Source organism: Taeniopygia guttata, chromosome 12 (genome assembly GCF_048771995.1).
Source record: "Taeniopygia guttata chromosome 12, bTaeGut7.mat, whole genome shotgun sequence".
Lineage (NCBI taxonomy): Eukaryota > Metazoa > Chordata > Aves > Passeriformes > Estrildidae > Taeniopygia > Taeniopygia guttata.
Genome location: NC_133037.1, coordinates 20,389,047 through 20,409,621, shown reverse-complemented (window position 1 = coordinate 20,409,621; position 20,575 = coordinate 20,389,047). Strand labels below are relative to the sequence as shown.

General features: G+C 41.2%; 2 protein-coding genes across 13 annotated transcripts in view; both read left to right on the top strand.

Moving 5' to 3' along the window:
• Positions 1–5,924, top strand: part of BICD2 (BICD cargo adaptor 2) — a 58,290-nt gene extending 52,366 nt beyond the window's left edge. The window contains exons 7-8 of one of the 2 annotated variants that reach the window (XM_030283451.4): positions 403–613; positions 3,741–5,924. In XM_030283451.4, coding sequence (XP_030139311.1) covers positions 403–613; positions 3,741–3,746 — 217 coding nt within the window. In that variant the 3' untranslated portion in view covers positions 3,747–5,924. Of the gene's footprint in view, positions 1–402 lie in introns of both variants that reach the window. The other variant, XM_030283449.4, reaches the window with a different exon arrangement.
• Positions 5,925–17,264: 11,340 nt separating this feature from the next.
• Positions 17,265–20,575, top strand: part of FGD3 (FYVE, RhoGEF and PH domain containing 3) — a 96,439-nt gene continuing 93,128 nt past the window's right edge. For 3 of the 11 annotated variants that reach the window (XM_072934627.1, XM_072934624.1, XM_072934628.1), the window contains exon 1: positions 17,289–18,035. In XM_072934627.1, the coding sequence (XP_072790728.1) occupies positions 17,900–18,035 (136 nt within the window). In that variant the 5' untranslated portion in view covers positions 17,289–17,899. Of the gene's footprint in view, positions 18,036–20,575 lie in introns of all 11 variants that reach the window. The other 8 variants (XM_072934629.1, XM_072934625.1, XR_012057854.1 and 5 more) reach the window with 8 other exon arrangements.

Here is a 20,575-nt window from a genome sequence, read left to right as displayed (position 1 = left end):
ACCTCTCAGACTCTTTCCAGTCTGAAGCTTAGAACCGCTCTGTAAGCACAGACAAAAGTCGTATAACTGCATGGGGGTTGCAGTCTACTTGGTATGAGAGGACATCTCACTGACATTTAGACATGAGTACAGTTACATCAGGCTCCACACTTCCTCTCTCCGAGGAGGCTGTTAATTATACACCATCTTGAAAGGCACAAACATGAAATGCTGAGTGTGGGATTCTAAGAACCCCAGTGAGTAGTTGTGGTTTTCTACAAATTTAGTTGAAGTTCCTGTTTAAGAGTGTATATATAAGCAGCTGCAAAGCTATCGCTGAGGTATAGGCTGGACACAAGTCTTATACTGGAAAGTGTTTATAATAGAATCAGGATTGCTAAAGATTGATGTATTTCATTGCAGATGTGATGAATATGTCACACAGCTGGATGAAATGCAGCGGCAACTTGCAGCAGCCGAGGATGAGAAGAAGACTCTGAACTCCTTGCTTCGGATGGCTATCCAACAGAAACTGGCCTTGACCCAGCGCCTGGAACATTTGGAACTGGACCACGAGCAGTCCAAAAGGGTGCGCACAAAGTCTGCCTCCAAAGCCAAGGGCAGTAACCCCAGTGTAAGTCCCATTCGGTCCTGTGGAGACAGGTCTGAAGGATCTGTCCTGAACAACCAGGCGTTTTGTAGTGAGAAATATAAAATCTATTGTGACTAGGACTTATCTAGAAAAGCCATATTCTGCATCTTATTTTATGCTGTCAGCATAAATCCCCACTATCTAACACCACAATGAGTTGACTCATACTAGTATGTTGTTGAACCAGGTGATACAGATGTATTACAGTGGTCCTAACTGTAACTAATGCATAAGTATGGGGATACTATTAACAAGTTAATAGTGGAAAGCAATTAGCTTTTTCCACAGTTAACGTGTCTGGGGTTTGCTGTTTATGGTAAGTGTTAAGAGTACACCTGATAGAGTATGTATCTGGTGTTACTTACTGTAGTTTGTATAGCACAAATGTGATCCTTTCTCCAGGGTTGCAGCATACTTCAATAAATGCTTTCACAGGCAGAAACAAACGGAAAACCTTCTTTGTTACTGTGGTTTAAGTGGTGAAAAACAAAGGTTAAAATTAGAGCTATGTCTCGGGAATTCAGAGCATTTGGAAACTGGAGTCAAACTTAATTTGCCTGTTGTAGCAGATGCTAAATACTCGCTGCTGTATCACCACTAACCAAAGTCCTAAAGCTTTTACAGGCTATAAAAGCTAGAACAAAACTTGGTACATTATTTACACTCTGTGTCACTCTCTTCAAAGGGATAATCAGAAGAAACTTGCACATTCATATTAAAAATATGCAATATTAACTCCATCTGATACAAAATTTAAAATGTTAAGGATTGGGATTCTACCTGGTAGACAGTTCCACTTTAAGAAGGTATGTCCTGAAAGGTTCTGTGTGGTCTTATGTTGCTCCTTGCAACGATAACACTTTGGAAAGAACCCGTCTGAGATATCCTTTACAGGAAAATAGCCACACAATATGTGTGTGTAGAATTAATGTGACTCTGGTCTAGCATCGTTGGTCACAAACAGTTTTTCTCAGCTCTCAGTATTAACCTAAATAGATAGCATTTCAGAGCTCTGATCATTTTTTAAGTACACGAAAGATACCGCATTCCATATGCAAGCCATGTGTTTCACAGGGCTCTGCATTAGACGCACAGGAAATTGATGCAGATCATCCTACTAATAATGATTTATGAAGTAGCTTAGTGTACGTACTAATCTTTAAAATCTAATAAACCTTTTTGTGATATTGAACTTTTAAGGGGCCTTTCTACCCACTTAATTACAATAAGTTTGATAGTATAGAAGTGTACTTTCTAATTGGTGCCTACATAAGAGAAAAAGATTGAAAATGTTGCTTCTAAAATAGGAGAAAATTTGTGGAGCACAGAAAGGCACAGTTCTTTGTTTAACCCGGAGTTTGAAGTGCCTAGCCTCAGACTTTATTTTAATGCAAAGCTCTGTTCATTTTGTACTCTTTCAAATACTTTTGTATGCCTGTAGTGTTACTAAAAGAAATGCAAGCCTGTGCTGGTGAGTGCTCGGTAGCATGGTTCCCTAAGCCATTCTAACCCTGTGCTGTGGTTGTGCTCCCCTGCCTGTCCCTGTCAATGCTCACAGCTTGCTCTGTGTGCTGCCCATGCCATGCGCATGCAGGAGATATCCCAGTACTAACAGAAGCTACTAAGAGTATGGCTGGTTTTCCCACTGAGGGAAAAACTTGGGAAATTTTGGCTTCCCAGATGTTTTTAGGCATGTTGGAGGGAAGTCTAAATTAATACAGTGAGATTTTAAACAAATTGTACTTTGCTACAAAGCTGGGAACCATGGAAATGCTACAGCCCAGAGCCAGAATTTCATTTCTTGATCTTGAGAGGAATTAAAAACCTCAAGTGATTAAATTCTAATACATTCCTAAAATATGACTGCTTGGAGTTTAAACAAGTTTCAGTTCTGGTTTTAGAAACTAGGCCCTGTGTGTCTGTTACTACTTCTTTTAGAAAATACTGAATTGTCCTTAATTTGAGCTTTAATATTGCTAAAAAGCAGGCTTGATATTTTAGAAGAGATATCTTTTATAATTTTCAATCCTGCTTTTCTCTTTGCTGCACAATCTTCAAAAAGGCCTTTATTCTTCTTATTCCTACATAAGGTACAATTTAAAAATACATGGTGAAAGCAGGCTTCTGAGTGCTTTCTCTGCTCTAATGTACTCAGTAACAATTCTGCTTCCACCATAGTAGAGAGCTTTAACACAGTTTTCACTGCTTCCATGTCTCTATGTGTACTTTTGTACACAGTACTTTTGTGAAATACTGATGGCAAAAAGGTAAACTGAAGAAACTAATTGAATGGATTGTTAGGGTTTTTTTTTCAAATTAGTTGGAATGTAACAATTCTGGTGTTACCAGGCAGTGACTATTGCTTTCAGCCTTGGCTCCTTCTTTCAGTTCCAAGTGTGAGCAATTTTGCTATTAGCCCAATAGCCTTAGTGATCATTTCCATCTTCAGTCATTTCTGCAAATGTTTTAAAGACCCTAAATGGCAGCCTGACTGCTGTTTGAGTCTATCACTGTTATGGTTTATCCTGTCAGAAAAAGAACTGAGGAATGGTGTAAAGTGACTTGATCCTGTGGTTTGTATTTTTAGGTAATATTTAAGACTGAGTCTTTTAATTCTTGATTAACAATTTCTTGAGATGTTCATTTGCTGTGAGTCTTTCATATCACTCTCAATGGGTTGGGGTAAAGCATGAAAATTCCTTAAGCCATCACCTACCTCTGCAAGCAGGCTCTTCTGAATGATTCTCTGCATAGGCCTGCATGATATTCTCACCTGCATGTTTCTGGAGAACCTAAAGCTTTACTGAAAACATTTCTTGCACACTCACTGCTTTTAACTTATGCTTGAATAGCAAAGCTGTGTTCAGTACTTGTAAGAATCCTTCTTTCTGCAAAGCTATTGCTTCCAGGCTGAGCCCACAAAGCCTTGTTCACCCACTGGGAAGGCATCTGCGAGCTGGAGTGGCTGCTGTTCCCCCATCCAGCTAACAGACCCTCAGCCAACTAACCAGCCTGTGCAGCACATGGATGGGGTTACGTTTTCAGTTGATTGAGAAATAAACATTGATTTTTTTTTTTTCTAATGCTATTTTATTTTTCCATTTTTCAGCTGTAGAGTAGTCCCTGGAGAAGGCATTTCCAACAGTGCAACAGCATTTCTTAGCCCTCCTCACTCTGGTTCAAAGTGGTGGCCCATTGCACACAGAATGGAAACCACTGACCTGATCCTAACTTTTGAAAACACCTTTTCCTATATACTACCTGAAACCTTCCCTTTCTGCCTGAAGCTATAAAACAAACAAGCTTTACCTATAAGTGCTGCTGCAGTAAGAAACCTTACAAGTGCTGAAGAAACCTACTTCAAATGTAATCCTCACCATATTAGTCTGTGCTCTCCTAGAAATGTTGGATGGGGGAATTTACTTCATTGCAGATGCTCATTTTTTTACCTGATTGTTAAACCTGTGCACTTTTGATATTTTTCTTTAGCTTCTTTAATTCCTTATGTAGAAGAGTTTATATAAATGCAGTGGTTTGTGCTCATAGTCTCTCTCCAATTTGAAACTTGTGACTTATTAATTATATATCAGCATGTGGCAGAGATTTTGGGGGGGCTCTAGATTGTGATTAGAAAAGAGTTTCAACAAAAAGCAGGAGCTCTGCTATACTATGTGCTGTGCTTCAGCATCTTTTTTTTATTAAAATGTTATGCTTTATATGTTTAAATTACTGATTTTTTAAACTGCCATGTTCATTAAGAAATCCAGGGTATTCCAGTTCTGAGGTTTTTTTCATATTGTATTATTATTCTTAGGAATAGTTCAATGTAACAAAAAGAAAACTTGACTTTGCTCTGGTTAAAACAGTAATAGGCACTTGAAAAATATTAAATAAGTAGTATTTACATATAAATTCAAGAATTCCTGGGTTTTAGGAAGTTGAAGTATTATCGATTAACAGAATTTTATACAACTATACCAGTTAAATTCCAAATTGGAATTGTTTTGTTACTTTTTCATTTTATTGTGCCAAATTTTGGTACATTTAGGAAGAAAAATTCTAAAGTGGTCAGTGTGATAGGGTGTTATCTGTCAGCGCCTTTCTGTCACTCATTTTTGCCAGTAGTGCCTTTGATCATTTGAAAGGAGACTCTTAGAGTATCGTAGGCTAAGTCCTGTCACTTAGGAGGAAGGGAATGGCTGGTTTGGAATTTGTTAAAGATGTGCAGCAATAAGTGCAAAGTGAACTCCCATTTCGCACATTTTTAATGGTAGACTTACCATAGACTTTATATATACAAGGAATTGTAAAAAATTCTGTTAGTCAATGATATTTCATCATGTAAATCCTTGCAAATTTGGGGGTATAGAGGGGAAAAAAATCAAAACCACAAACCTGAACAAGCATGACTACACTTTGGGAGCCAGATGGACTCATCTTGAACAGATGATCAGTGTATGACCATATTTATGGTATCAGCCCGGGAATGCATCGGGAATGTCGCTGACTGTGGGCAGTGGTGGGGGCAGGAACCATGATGCTGTGTGCAGATGTGAACCACAGCACATTGGGATCTCTTTTTTATCTAGTTGTGATTTCAGCAAACAGAAAGAGAGAAGCGCATTAACAGGCCATGCTAGATTCTCAATGGCTTGGTGAGGCTCATGTGGATGATTAAATTGGTACTTGCTGGAGGGGAGCCCTCCCACTTCTCAAAAGAAGTACAAATTGAATTAATATTGACAGTGCAGAAAAGATTTCTGTTTGCTGGAAAAAGCATTATTATTCCTAGATGTGGGGACTTACATTTCCATCTTCTGTTACACTATTGATTCATAAGAAATATTGTTGCATTTAAAATTACTACATTTGTATGTGGGTATTTATTTGAAATTATGTCAAAGTACTGTATTATATTCTATGTGCATTACCTTTTAGTGGTGGGTTGGTCTCCATTTAACGTCCTGTGCATGTATTTTTGCCAAGTAACCTTTACACAGATCTGAAAAACAAAAAAGTTAAGCTTCTTGAAATGATAACTATGTTAATTGGATAACCTTAAGAGGAGGGGTAGAGGTCAAAACACTGCTTCCAGATTAATAAAACAGTTCTTAATCTAGGAAAGCAATGTGCCTGCGTAAAGGTAGTCACATTGGCAGGAGCAATAAAAAACAAAAGGAATTGTGTGTTCTGCCTGTTGGTTTTGTGATTTAAGAAGGTGCTGGTTTAAGTAGTTGGCTGAGGGGATTTTCAACTGGGGGCCAAATAAATACTAATTTTTATCTGAAAGAAACTGAATACATTACATGAAGTTTTTTGCAGGACTAGAAAATTCATTGTTTGTGCTCACATTCAGGAAGCACCATCCTCTCCTATTCTGTGACATCTTCATGGATTAGTTTTGGCCTGGATCCGACTGGTTTAATGTGTGTCACTGAACAGCCTTGCTTGTACTGGTACAACGGAAAGTAAGGGTAGGACTAATGCTATGGTGTCAGTGTTGTCAATTCATCCTGAAATTGCACCCTCATTTCTCATATATACTCTCCAAAATACTCACGAACTCTTAGGGCCTCATCCAGCCTTGCCCTGAACACTTCCCTGGAAGTATTTCCTGGCTTGGCAGTGTTCCCTGAATACCCTGTGGTCTAGTGGGAGATGTCCCTGCTCATGGCGGCGGGGGTGGGAAACAAGATGGTCTTTAAAGTCCCTTCCAACCAGTCAGGGATTACGTGAAAATCCATTAAGTTGATGTTTGTCCAGTAGAATTAGCAAAGAAACTCACAAAAAGCCCCTGAAAGAGCATGCCAAAATTCTGAGGGCAAGGCTGAGGTTTGCCCCATCAATAAAAAGATATTCCTCCAGCAGTGACTTCATGTGGTTTTATACTTTAGTTTAACAACTCTGATGCCCCCAGGTGGGATTCTCAGAACCATTGTGCTGATTGTTTCTCTATCTGGTAGCAGTCAGCTCTCTGACAGCAGCTCACCAGCATAATCTATAGCTAAAGCACAAGATGCCACTTTTTCCTGGGGTATTAAAAACACTTGCTCAGGGGTATGCAGTGAACTGGCAGGGCATGTGTGCTGGGACACTTTCCCTGATTGTAGAGGTCTCCATTTGCTGTAACAGGAGCTTTATCTGCAGGGTGATCTACAGAAGAAACATGTAAATCTATCTGTATACATTTCAGAGCTGTGAAACAGTAAAACAGGATTCAAGAATGATTCAGTAAGGAAAAAAAAAGAGAAAACTGTTAAAGGGGAGTATTCACATAAAAAGGTTGTCTAGTGAATGGCTATTAATGAAAACATTTATTTCTTTGACTCTTTTCTGTGTATAAAAATCCCCTCCCTAAGCCCTGGGGGAAATGTTGCCTCTGCAGAGATGGAGGGTGGGTTCAGCATTCCAGCTGCAGATGTGGCTGGAGTTAAGTCTCTGGGAGAGGAATCTGCCAGCAAATGTCCCACTCCTGCTTGCTGTGGAGTCAGTAATCCAGCAGTGATCCTTTGTTTCATGCAAGTGAGGCTTGAAAACAAGTTACTCACTTCCCAAAAGAGGAACCTGGCAGATTTCTGGGTATACCAAGATGCCTAAAGGTCAGACACCTGGAAGTTCCCAGGTGTACCTGGTTTTGTGGGATGAAGGCAATAAAAATTAAGACTGAGGTGCTTTTTGGAGATCCTACTAGATAACATGGGAAAATTCAGCTAGACAAATAATTACAGTAGTACCAGAGTTTAAAAAAAACCACATTCTTGTGATTTTAAAGGCTGATGTAGTAGATGGACCTACAGGGATCAGGAAAAGGTGTTTTTGCATCCAAGAACTTTGAAGAAGCAAAAACAATAAAGATATCTCTGGGAGCTCAGAACTAAGCAAAAAGTGGCTAGTTATTGTGATTATTCTGTGTATATTGTTATTTTTGAATGTTATTTTGAACGTTTATCTATAAAAGTTTCAAGCAAAAATTCATTAGTCATTGTTGGGAAAATCCCTCTTACTCAAACCGCTCAAAAGATAGCTTCATCTGTCCTTTCCCAGGAAAGGAGGGGAGGATACTGCTTCCCAGTGCAAATGCAAGTTTCCCCAAGAAGGAAGTAATTACAGCTGAGGAGAGGATGTTTTTCCTTATTCTTCTGATGTCTCAAAGGTAACCTGAGAGCTGATCTGTGCTACCTTACCCAGCCCTGTCACTTTTGTGATGTGCTGCTCCTGAACTAAGCCATCAGGTTTGATGGTTACCAAGTGAAAGGGTTGTAAAATGCCCTGGGTCCAGCAACTCTTTAAAAAAAAACTCAAAAAGCCCAGGGAAGCCAACTAACAAGGTGGATCTAGTTCTAGATTTTAGAGTACTTCTGAAGTGAAGGTAATACACTGAGTGGGAGCAGTGTAATGAAAGCTGATTTTTGTGACCGTGCTGGAGAAAACCTGAGAAAACTTTTAAAATTTAAACCAAATATCTACTGATATCTAACTAGGACAATGTATGTAATATATTACTTGCAGTTGAAAGTTATATACATGAGCAAAGCTTGAATTAGTTAGATGTAAATGAGGTGAGTTTAAGGCAGGCTGAAGTGAGTTAGTGCATGTCCAGACCGCCCATCAGCCTCACGAAAATGAGAATTTAACTAAGCTGAAAATTACTTTCAGGGCAGAACTCCCAAATACTGTGGCTTTTGACTGTATCGGGTGTCATATTAGAAGGACACTGTGTGTAGCCAAATATGTACCCGTGTGACTATCTTCATGTTGCAAGAATATGGAACAATTTTATATATTTTAAGCATCTGTGATGTTACTTTTAAAATAAATATCAGCAAATGGACATTTTGGTTCTGAATGTCCTAGGCTAAAATACTGTAGCAGGCTTAACAGACAGGAGAAACTTCCATACTGATGATTTAGTATATGTTTTTAAAGCAAACAAGAGGAAGAAAAAATGTTAAAAGAGTGAAACTTCTAAAAATAAACTCCCATTAGGAATTACACAATCCATTCTCAATAACAGAATTTAAATTTTTTTTGAAACTGATCAATTCTGCTTTTCAAACAGTAATCTATTTGAGGAATTACAATTTTCCATTTTTAAGGAGAGAATAAGAAACAATGCATTTAACTGTATGCTTCTTCATATTGCTTGACATAATTTCTTTTATATCTTCTCCACAAACCTTACTCCCTATTTTTTACACAGAAATTCTGGTACATTTAGAAAGAAAAATTCTAAAGTGGTCAGTGATAGGGTGTTATCTGTCCAACACCTTTCTTTTACTCATTATTGCCAGTAGTGCCTTTGAAAGGAGACTCTTAGAGTATCGTAGGCTAAGCCCTGTCACTTAGGAGGAATGGAATGGCTGTTTAGGAATTTGTTAAAGATGTGCAGCAATAAGTGCAAAGTGAACTCCCATTTTGCCCTGCCCATGCTCTGTCATGAATTCAGCCCTGGTATTTTGGTAACAACCAACAAACACAGAAACACCCACTGAACAGGTGAGGATTCTGGTGTCTGTCATAAGTGTTGTCTGTTGGCTAATGGTCAGCAGCAACGCCTCCTCATCATCCTCTCTGGTGAGGATGCACAGTCACACAGTTCAACATTGTCTCGGCTTTCAGTCACATGCTAGCACAGATTTAGCAAAAACACTCATTTTGGCAGTTCTGTAATAACAAATGTTTTCCCCTTAATTTCTGGTGCTGAAACTACTACTAACTATGACAGTTATTTCTAATTATATTGGCTAAACATTCAGGCAGCTTCTACCAATCTCATATGTTGCTTACTTTTTTTTCCTCTGTGGCTTCTACCCTGGAATTCAAATTAATGCAGCTCAACGTTTTATCAAGGGATAAAAAATGAAATATTTGATCCAACAGTGAAACATCAGCTTCCTGCTGTTGCCAGATGAACAACAAACCTTTATTGAGCCATGTGTCAGAGCCCTGGAGCTGGAGCAGAAACCTCTCTCCTGTTTGGCAGCCAGATGTCTCCATTAGGAAGCAGAGTGCTGACATGCCTACACAGTGTTGGAGGGAGGTTTTATCATGTGATCTTACCTGGCTCTAAGGAGTATCCTAAAATTACCCTGCCTTATTAAGATGGGAAAAACATTAATTATTTTTAGCTGGTAATCAAGAGGTTGTTTAGTAACAGGTCTCAAAAATAAGATTCAGTTTGTAAAAGTAAATTCCTTGTGATTTTATCTTTCTCCATAGGGACAGAATTCCCAGCTACCAGATCTCAACAGTACACATAATTAGCCAGTTGCTGAATGTCCAGAGCAACTCCTTTTGGAAGTCAGCTTGGAGAAATAACAGTGACTGTGGTCTACATGAAGGGAAGAGAATCCTTGGTGGGAATTGAAAAATAGTAAGAAACAAAAAAGGGATGTAGCCCTTATGCCTAAACATGCAAAATATAATTATTGGCAGCAGTGTGGAATCAGTGGGGGCAGTTCTGGCAGAGAACACGAGGTGGCAGTGCCAGATAGGGCCAGAGAGAGACACAGAGAGCCAGACTGAGCCAGGCAGCAGCACCAGCCCAGCAGGACTAGTCCACTCACAGGACCCTCTGCTACTTCAAGGAAAATGGGAGCTGAGAGCAGATTAAAGCAAGTCATACTTCTTCTACACTAAGAGATTTGACTTTTGTCTCAAGAATTCTCCCCTTCACCGCTGCCCTTCTCCCTTTTGTTCAGGTTTGCCATGGTTACCCATGGTTTTGTACAGCTCACCTTGGATGTATTGCTTGCCCTTTCAGTGAGTCACTGGCTTGGCAGCTCAGGAGTATGAAAGCTTTATGAATTGATACCAGTGCTGCAAGTGATTACCCTGAGTCACATGACAGATAAATGGAGACAGATAAATTGGAGACAAATAAATGGAGCCACAATTCTGAAATTTTTCTTTCTTTTTTAATTATTGCTCTGGTAACCCAGTTCACTTCCTGAGCATTCACCATTTGTCCATGTGTCACATAACTATTCTGGGCTTGCTCAGGATCTCTTTTGCATAGAACTTGCCCTGCTAGTTAATTTCAGTGCCTAGCAGGAATGGTTTGTGGCAGCAAAAGCTGTCTTCAGCTGTGTGTTAGGTCACAGGTTTGACAGAGTTGTTGGCAAGCAGTGAGAGTTTGCTCTGCACCTTCCTCTGCCCATCCATAACCCCGAGTGTGAGAGCACTGCTTCAATCAGCATGGCCAAGGTTTCATCCCAGCTGAATCCAGCAGCCAGTGGCCAGGCTGGGAGATGTGGCTACCTGTAAGTGAGCACTTCTGCACATTCTCAGCTCTCCACTCACTGGCATTGCCAGCTTGCAGGGGGGCATTGTGAAAGGTAAGAAACCAGGCAGGCAATGCTGAGGGTCCTGCAGCAGATATCATCCTATTGTACAGAGAGGAACAAAACTCAAATTACTGAAATCAATCAAAAATCTCATGTAATAAATAGTATGGCCATGTACATGCTGCATACATGCCTAGTTTCATCAGTTTAGGAAGATTTGATGCCAAAAGCTGATGTGGAAACTTCAGTAATAAGTCCCAGTGGCATAGCTATGAAAATTGGTGTAATTTCTCACTAACAGATACACATGCTACATGAAAAGTAGTAAATAATTCTGTTATTTAATCAACAATTAAAGGCTAATAGCACTCCTGAAAAGATTTGATTTCTCTCAGAGATTTGAAGGAACTCCACCAGCAACTCCACTCTTGGATCTTCAGTTCATCTCCAATTGTATTTTTTGACTTGTGAGTGAAGTCATATGGTGGAACAGTTGCAGCTGGTGGAAAAGTATTTAAGCTTCACAAATTGCTAGTGAAGGCCACACTACTTGAAGCCTGCTTCTGCTCATCATACTGACATATAAGAAAATACAGGTATGAAGACAAACAGTCTAACACCTCCTGTCTATTAAGAATATCCAAAATGTCTGCACAAGGTAAAAACTAAAGCTAGTATATATTTCAGGAGATAAATACCTAGAAATAAAAGTGCTAAAAAGCCACTCACAGATTGTGACTTTCAAGGAAGTACAGGCTTTATATAATTGTACATATATATACATGTATGTGTATATATATATATATGGGGATTGGAATTAGATGATCTTTAAGATTACTTCCAACCCAAACCATTCTATGATTCTGTGATTTTAAGAACTTTTTTTGGAAAAAGTCACCTAAGGTGTTTGTGCTGATCCATCACACCCAATACATTCTGTGCAAGGGTTGGCCCACTGACTCCTTGAAGACAGGAGATGCAAACTGACTGCTGTAATAAATGAGGTTTCCTTACCTGCTTTCCTGAGTACAGATGTGACATGATGTCTCCCATGTGACAGAAAACAGGCATGTGATTGCAGGGCAGAAGCTGTATGTAGACCTTTCCCTCTGCCTCTGCTTTATGTCTGTGCTAAGCCCAGCCCAGGCTGGGCAGAACTGTGGTGATCACTCTGGCCTCCTCTGAGGGTTCATGACACTATTGCAATCACTAAGATCCTGCTGACACATAGACCAGCCAAGTCTGTGAACAGAGCAATTGATATGGCTGGTGTGAAACTTTATGAAAACCTTTGAGTAGTTTCATGAAGAGTCATAGAGAATCTTTTCAAAAAGCAAACATCTGTATTCTGGATCATTTAATAATAGATTACAGAAATATTGTACTAACCATTTCATTTTGGTTTTTTTTTTTTTGTTGTTTTGTTTTGTTTTTTTTTTTTTTTCAGAGCTAAGTTTTACTAAGTATTATGGTTTACTAAATATTAGCTTCAGCTAATTTGCTGGGTCACCCTTCAGTAATGGAGTAATTCCATGATTGATGAAACGTACGTAGAATAACAAAAAAAAGAAATGAGAACTCTTTTATCAGAATTCAAAATGAGTCAATGTTTGTTTCTGAAGCCAGATTAACAGTGACTAGGGTGACAAAAATCAAGTGCTGGAATTCCCTCTTTCTGTTTAAAAGCTATACCTTATGTCTGCCATTGTGGCATGTATTAGAAATCAACATTTCTGGAGTAAATTTTTAATCTAGTGGTGGCCAGGAAAAAACAGTATATCCCTCTCCTGTTTGACAGAGATTCCAGTTTTAGTACCTTTCTAATCAAAGCAGCAATCTGACAGAATCTCAGTTTGGCTGATTTCAAGATGCTGAAAATCTTGGGTAAAATCTGCAATACCCTTTAGATTATTTAATTTCTGAAAGGGTTTAAATCTAATTCTGCTCATTGTTAAAAGCACTTAGGTATCTCTGTGCTTTTTCCTTTTGAATAATGAGATTTTTGTTCCTGAAAGTCATTGATAGTGAAACATGTCACCCTTGATGCATAATTCAATTAATAAAGCACATCGTGTTTTTGAAGGTAATGCAAAAGTCAGTGTTGTTTAAAGGTGTTTAATTGAATGGTGACAAGCTATAGCTCCTCATTTACTTTATAATGTGATACAAGAATAATTTATGAACATGGACCTGAAAGGATCTTCTGGGTCACTGAGTTCACCCCCACTGCTGCAAATTAATGTGCACATCTCCCAAGTCTACAGCTTTAAGTAATCCAAGATATAAATGCAAACCCACAGTAAACAGAACCTAATCTATACACAGAGGTTTCTATAACACTACTGTGCTCTGTCATGAATTCAGCCCTGGTATTTTGGTAACAACCAACAAACAAACACCCACTGAACAGATGAGGATTCTGGTGTCTGTCATACATGTTGTCTGTTGGCTAATGGTCAGCAATGCCTCCTCATCCTCATCATCCTCTCCAGGGAGATGGACAGTCATACATCAAGTGTAGCCTTTCTGGTCAGCATATTATGAGTCCCCTAATGATCCACACTCATTTTATACCCCAGAGACAGAAGTGAATGGATCCACCACCCTTGTATTGTAGCTCATTGTTTTTTGTCAAGCAATGGCAACTGGATTACTGTTTTCCCCAGCCCAGCATTTAAAAGGTGAAGAATGGCTCTTGTGCCCTCCTTAGACATAGAGGACATTTTCAGTTGTGAAGATCAGGCTCCAAAAACGGGTAGTGCACTAATCGTTCATTACCTGTTGTATGAACCTAATTCTGCTTTCAGAGAGTCCAAATAACAACTCTGAGGTGTATTATCTTAGAAAGATATGAATCAATTTAAATGAAAAAGACCACCCAAATTATTAAGTCACTGTATAAAGAATATGAGTGATATTAGAAAGTCTAGGACTGGAAATGCCTCAGTGCTAAGAAAAATTAACATTCAAGTCCCAGTAAATATTTAAGTTCACCTACTTCATGGTGTGCAGCTAAAATACTATTCCACACTGTTATTAAAATCTCATGCCAGAATTTAAAGCCTGCCACAGGACCTCTGTCCCAAATAGAGGGCTGCATTACTTTTATGTGCAATTCCTTATTTCTGTATATTGTTCTGTAGGTTTTTTTCTTCTGGATACTTGGCTGCTGTGTTAAGGGGGGTTAGTGAATATGGAATAGACTTGCTTTTGCCAAAGTGCCTAAGATATCATTTAAAAAAGAAAAAAACAACCAAAAACCAAAACCAAAACAAAACAAAAAACAACAACAAAAACAAACAAACAAAAACCAAAATCAAAAACCCAAACAAAACCAAACCCTACCACAGTAGAGTTTTGTCTTAAAAAAAAAATCCCTTGAAAACTAGCTTTGATCAATCACTTCTTTCTGACTTTTTTTCCCCCGTCAAATTCAAGAGCAACAGAATAGGTTTCAGTGCTTTTTATTGCATTTGCTGGTTTAGTGTCGTTTAAATGGGAAATAAAGCAATTCTGCTTTATCTGCACGTGCAAAGGCCCGGCCTCAAATTCATGAGAATGAGATTGCACAAATACTCAAAAGACATCACAGTAATTTTCAAATCTTCATTTTCACAATAGCTTTTTTCAAAATTTCAATTTTCAAAATCGTCTTTTCAGAAAGGGAAGAAACTCCAATCAAAATTCCAGGATTTATAAATAAGGACTCTGTGCACAAAGGAACTCTATGTTTGCCATACAGTGTCATGTGCAAAAGCATGACGTGCAAAAGCACATGAGGGTCACCCCAAGGATTATGTGATATGGAACAAAACAAAATGTTCATTTCCTACAAGAAAAGCATGTCAGAAAAACCCTATATATTTCCAAAGCCTTCGCTTTTTGGTCTCCAATGTCTTATCAAATCTAGAAGAGGGTATTTTTACCCTCATTAAATCTATCTTTCCTGGGCATGCAGTGGTAGTCCTCATTGAACTGCAAAGCCTACCATGAAGGAGATTTACTTTATATTGAGAGAGCTCATCTTGCAACAGAATGTTAATGCAATATGATAGGCAAGTTTTTTATTTTTGGAGAGCAAGAATATTTGAATGAACTTTGCTAAATGCTCACACTGCATTTATTGGCGCTTTACTCTTACTCTTGCACACACGTGCATTAGATACCAAGGGATTGAAAACAATTAAAACCAGCCCAAGATAAGGACCATATTCAGTGACATTGCCCGGTGCTTCAAAGCTTAAAGAAGCTTTAAGCCCATTGTACTGGGCCCAAAGTAGAATTCATGGCTAAGATTTAATTAAACAAAGACCTTCAGGTCCTCAGCCAGGTCCAATTCACTGCAAGAGGTTTCCAACCAGTTTCTAATCTATTTAAGAGAATCTTCAGCCTCTTTGAGACTAACACTGTGAATGGCAGAAATGACAGAAATGTTGACAAGGCAGACTTGTTTCTATTATGACTTCCTTAATCAGACAGGAAGGGAAACAGTTCAGGTAACTTCTTCTAACCTAACTGAGAGAGAGGTTAGAAGAAAAGGGCTTTATAGAGCTGGATATATATCTACTGCCTGCAACTCAATTCAGGTGGCATCCCATGCTTGTTACTCAAGAGTCACAAACTGTGCTGTAAAAGATCCCAGGAGCATTTTGCTCCTCGCAGTTTTAAAGGATTGCATGCCTCTCAATTCAGGTGGGAAGTTCCAGATTCAGGGGAGGTGTCCCAGCAATTTCTTTTGTCTTCCCAAATCTGCATGGTTTTGATCTTTTTCTGGTAGTGTCAGACCACCTTCTTAGCTTTTATTTCTTCCAATCCCTAGCAGAGCTGCAAAGCAGAGCACTTCTTTGTTACTTACCTGCTGAAACTTCTCTCTGAGACCACACTATTTACCTCGGTTGGAGACATGGCTTATTTCCCAGATGTAAAGAAACTGACACTGGCTCTCTGTTACAATTTTGCTGGTCAAAAGCAATGGCTACAACTTGCTTAAATTGTTAACTCACTCCAGAATAACTTAACTGATTCTGGTCAGAGAAACAAATTAAATACTGATGATACCCAGACTGTAGATACTGAGTGCCTAAAATGAAAAATGGTCCAATTATCTAAAAAAAACAACCCAAAACCCAAACCAAACCAAAATGCTGGCTAGGGTGGTGAAAGAGTTGGACAGGACGTAAATAGGTAATTTTAAGGGATGCTGGTTATTTGGTGTTCTGGTGCTATATCTAACAAGTTTAAATGCTTAAAATAAAACTTGTCTCAGCTTCACACTTTATAGTATGCACCTTGCTTCCATGAGAGCAAAGAACCTGGGAAATTTCCAACAATTTGTAAGTTTGTTTCTGGTGCTGTATCTCCATTACACCTGATAACCATGCAGCAATGACTAGTGAGCTTGGCTCTGTTCTGGTGAAAATGCTATAGAGAAGACCCATGTCATTGTCCTAAAGGACAGGATTAATCTGAGAGAGCCATATCCATTTATACAGTAATGAATGTCTGAAATAATTTGTTGTGTATAACATTTGTGTATGTAAATTAATGCTTTAAGGCAGGATTTGGAAACTAACAGGTTGGATTTTCAAAGTGACAAAAAAATCCAGATTGGTTCGTCACTGATGAATCTGCTTTCTTACTCTGGTTTATCTAGACCCTGTTTAAGGAGTTGATCTAGAACGGCTACTTCTTTTATTCTGGAATGGCTAGTCCACAGGAATAATTTTTGGGAATGTCACTGCAGAACTGTGTTTCCATTCCACCACACTATTGAAAGCTCTACAGCATATTTCCACACTAATGCCTGCATCAAAATTGGACATTTCAGGGGGAAGGCAAAGAGCAATGATGGACTACTGGGTAATAAAAAATAGACTGAAGCCCAACATGGATAACATTTCATTTTATTGTTTTGCTGTTTTCTCCTGAAGGTAAATGCCTTTGTGAAGACCATTTTATATGTCTTTTTCTTTCAGAGATAGATTGCTTGATAGGTATTTTTGTTTTTCTCTGTATTATTTACTCCTTGTCATGAGAAGCTGGGATCTTAAATCTCAGAAAGCTCTCCTTTAAATATGTGCCTTGCCTGAAGAGGCAGAGTTTTACCTCTGTTGAAGGAGCACTTCCCCAGGGCTACAAAAGAGAGCATCGCCCTCCAGCTCCGCTGCAATCCCTCCTACCTACAGCATCCTACTCCCTGTCCAGGCACAGAATAATGAGTCAGGTGGGCCTTCGGGTCTGACTATTTAAGAAGCTCTTGTTTTTTGGAATGGTTCTGGGAGCTGGGTAGAGGCTGGCAGGGTTTGGTTCCCTCAGACAAAATTCGTATCTGAATTGCTCTCTGATGCATACATGGAAGAAAAGGTCAGTCAGAGAATCCATGCACAGCCTGGGGTCTCTCCCGGGCCTCGGCAGGTGTCCCACAGCCGCCCCCAGCAGCTGCACCGAGAAGCTTTTGGCTCCAAGGGCAACAGCCGGTGTAGAGCTTGTAGCTCTTTCCTTTTCTATTCCTTGTGACGTGATTTTGAGCTTTGCCCTGTGTTCGTCCTCTTTCTTACCCAAGGGACTCATAAACACCTTCCCTGTGGCATGCGAATGATGAGGAGCTGGTGCGCCCCTTGCTCCCTGCAGCGGCATCCCGGAACCCACCGGTTCACGCGGGGGATGGGATGTCCCCGGTTAGCCCACGACGGGTCTGGCTCAGCGGGAGCTCCTCGTAGAGCTGCCCAGGGGTCACGCAAGCGGCAGGCGGGAAGGGTGCAGGAAAGGGAGTTTTCCTCCTTCTCCTTGGCCCCCGCTCCCGGCCCTAGGGAGGGGCCATCCCTTCCCCGCCGCTGCCCCCGTGCAGCGCCCAGTCCCCCGGCAGCCGGGGCGGCCCCTCCGGCGTGTCCCGTTGCCGCTCGAGCCGGGCCGGGGCGGGGACACATCCCGCCTCCGCCGCTTTCGGGGGCGCCGCGTCCCGCTGGCGGCGCCTCATGGCGCGATGCAGCTGCAGTGGGAGGGAGAGGAAACCCACCCCCCTCGCCCGGCGGCCGCCTTTGTAAGCGCCCGGCCCAGCTCAGCGCGCAGCGGCTCGGGGAGCGCCGGAGCGCGGCGGCGGGAGCAGATGGAGCCGGAGGGTAAGGCTGCGCCCAGCGCCCCGCGCCCCGGCCGCGATTCTGAGGGGGCCCCGCGCTGGCCCGTCCCGCTCTCGGCGGAGGCCGCGGCGGCCGCGGGGAGCCGGGCCGGGAGCGGGGCGGCGCAGCGGTCCCGGCGGGCCGCGAGGTCTCTGTGGCGCGGGCGGGGAGGCTGTTTGCCGGGCCGGCCCCGCTCCAGGTGTGCGGGACCCCCGCCGCCGCCTCCCTCGCTACCCTCCCCTTGCCGGCTGGCGGGCGGGCGCGGCCCCTCCGGCTCTGCCGGCGCCAGGGCCCCGCTCCGCCCGCGCCCTCGGCGGGGAGCCCGGGCCGGGCCGCGCCGCCGCGGGGAGGCGGGGGCCCAGCGCAGCAGCTCGCACGGACTTGGGGGCATGCTCAACTAACTTTCTTTAATTGATTTTTTTCTTTTCGTTTCTCGCCCCCGCGAGCGCCTGGCGCGGTTCTGATGTAAACCCATGGCCCGGGGAACCGGCCCGCCCTGCCAAGGCTGGACCCGCAGCGGCGCCGGCCGCGCTACCCGCGGGGCTCACCCCGCGCTGCCCCCGCACTCACACTGGACCCGGCGTCCCTGTGCGGCTCACAATGGCCAGGGAATCCATGTTGGAGTAAATGCAGCACTGAGCTGTGTAAATATATTTTTAGTTCTCCTAAAACCACACAAAATCAGTTCTCTTAAACATTCATTTCATTAAGACTGCTATTAACTGTAGAGATTACATTTATTTCCTGCCAATCCATATTTAGGCACTTATGAAATGCTGAGGTTTTTTCCCCTTCTCTCATTTTTAAATACCTTTTGGAACTGTTAGTACTTTAAATGTAAACAATTTCCAGTTGCAAATTGGAAATCTCTGAACCATAATGATCTGTTATGTTTAGCTGGCTGTCTCTGTAAAACCATCATTCTCGTGGGGAAAAAACAAAAACAAAACAAAAAAAAAAAAAAACCAAAAAAACCCCAAACCAAAACAAAAAAAAAACCCCCCAAAAAACCAAAAAAGAACAAACAAACAAACAAACAAAACCACAAAAAAACCCAACCAAAAGACAGAAACAAGGAAGGAAAGGGGGGAAAAAGCCCGAAAACCCCTTATGAGATTTATGTTTAGAAAACTGGCCACATGCATTGTAGCTGTTTTTTAAACCTCAGTACCTATGTCACACTTTCCATTCCAAATATTAAGAGTGGTATAACTATGTTAAAGGGATATACTCTACTTTCCATTGCAAGCTTTAGGGAATTTTAAAACAAAGGAAAACTGCTCTGCAACATAAAAGAATCTTGCAGTGCCTGAAACACAGTGGCACCGTGGAATGGGAGAGACTATTGGCAATTGTTAATGAGCAGAATTGGTTTTGTTGAGAAGCATGGAGAATGGAAAGGGGTTATGTACGGTGACCAATACATTGATCAAAAGGGTTCTTGCATTCTTTAGAAGAAGTTTGTCTTTCATAGAAAGCTGTTTTTCACAGTGCTAGGAGGATGGTTTAGAGTTCATACTCCATCTAGCAGAGTTGTGTTTATAATATTCCTTGAAATAAGCAAGCTGGGTTGTTCCTGATTGAGTTCATTTGTGACCCAGTTATTTATGTTGTAAGTGTTGTTACCTTAATAACGCTAAAGAAAAGCTATAAAAATGAAATTGAGTTTGAAGGAATTCATTTTAAAGAAATAAATTCTTATTTTTAAAAAGTAGAAGTTTTCTGCCCTGCTTTTACCTGCAAAACTGGATCAACCTAGGAAAGATTATTGTGAGTTGCAGAGCTGCTGAAGTTCCCCACCTGCCCTGGATCCAGAGATATTCGGGCAATCTGACTTCTGGAACCTCCTGAACTATTTGCCTACCAATCTTCAGTACATTAATTTTTAGAGGCTGGTCCTCCCACGTGGGTTGGACCCTGCAGTAGCTGAAATGCCCATGTTAGCAGTCTCCTGCTCTGTTAGTGAGAGAGACAGGGTTCTCATGTCAGTTGCTTGTAGATTGCAAAATAAGCAGTAATTGCAATGTCAGTTGCTTGTAGACTGGTGCAATATTTGTCCTTCTGTATGTGTGTGTTTGTTATTTTCTTGAGTGTGGTACATCTCACTGAAGAGCATCAACCAGTGAGCTTTACTCCTGTTTTCAGAGTCAGGGGACTCAGAGTATGGTGATATAAGGGAAATCTGTAGAGCTTGCTTGCTCTTGTGGCTCTGATCTCATGTGCCCTGCTTGCATAGTCCTGGATGGAATAATTCTTGAATAGAGTTGGAATTGCACAGCTTCTTGCATTTAAATGCATGTTTAAAAATCTTGCTGAAAGTGGAGAGCCAGGGCTTTCTCTTTCCAGAGGACCTTTGCCTCTTGCTGAGTATGCAGATCTAAGGCCTGTCAGGTATCTTCCACAGAGGCAGGGAAGAAAGATGGAATTGATACTAGGTTGCCCTTTCCTTAAGGAAATCCAGTGTAGTGGACTAACGCTATAGCAATACTGACCAACACAATTCTTGTGGATGCCTCCCCAGCTCCGAACATTGGCTGAGCTGA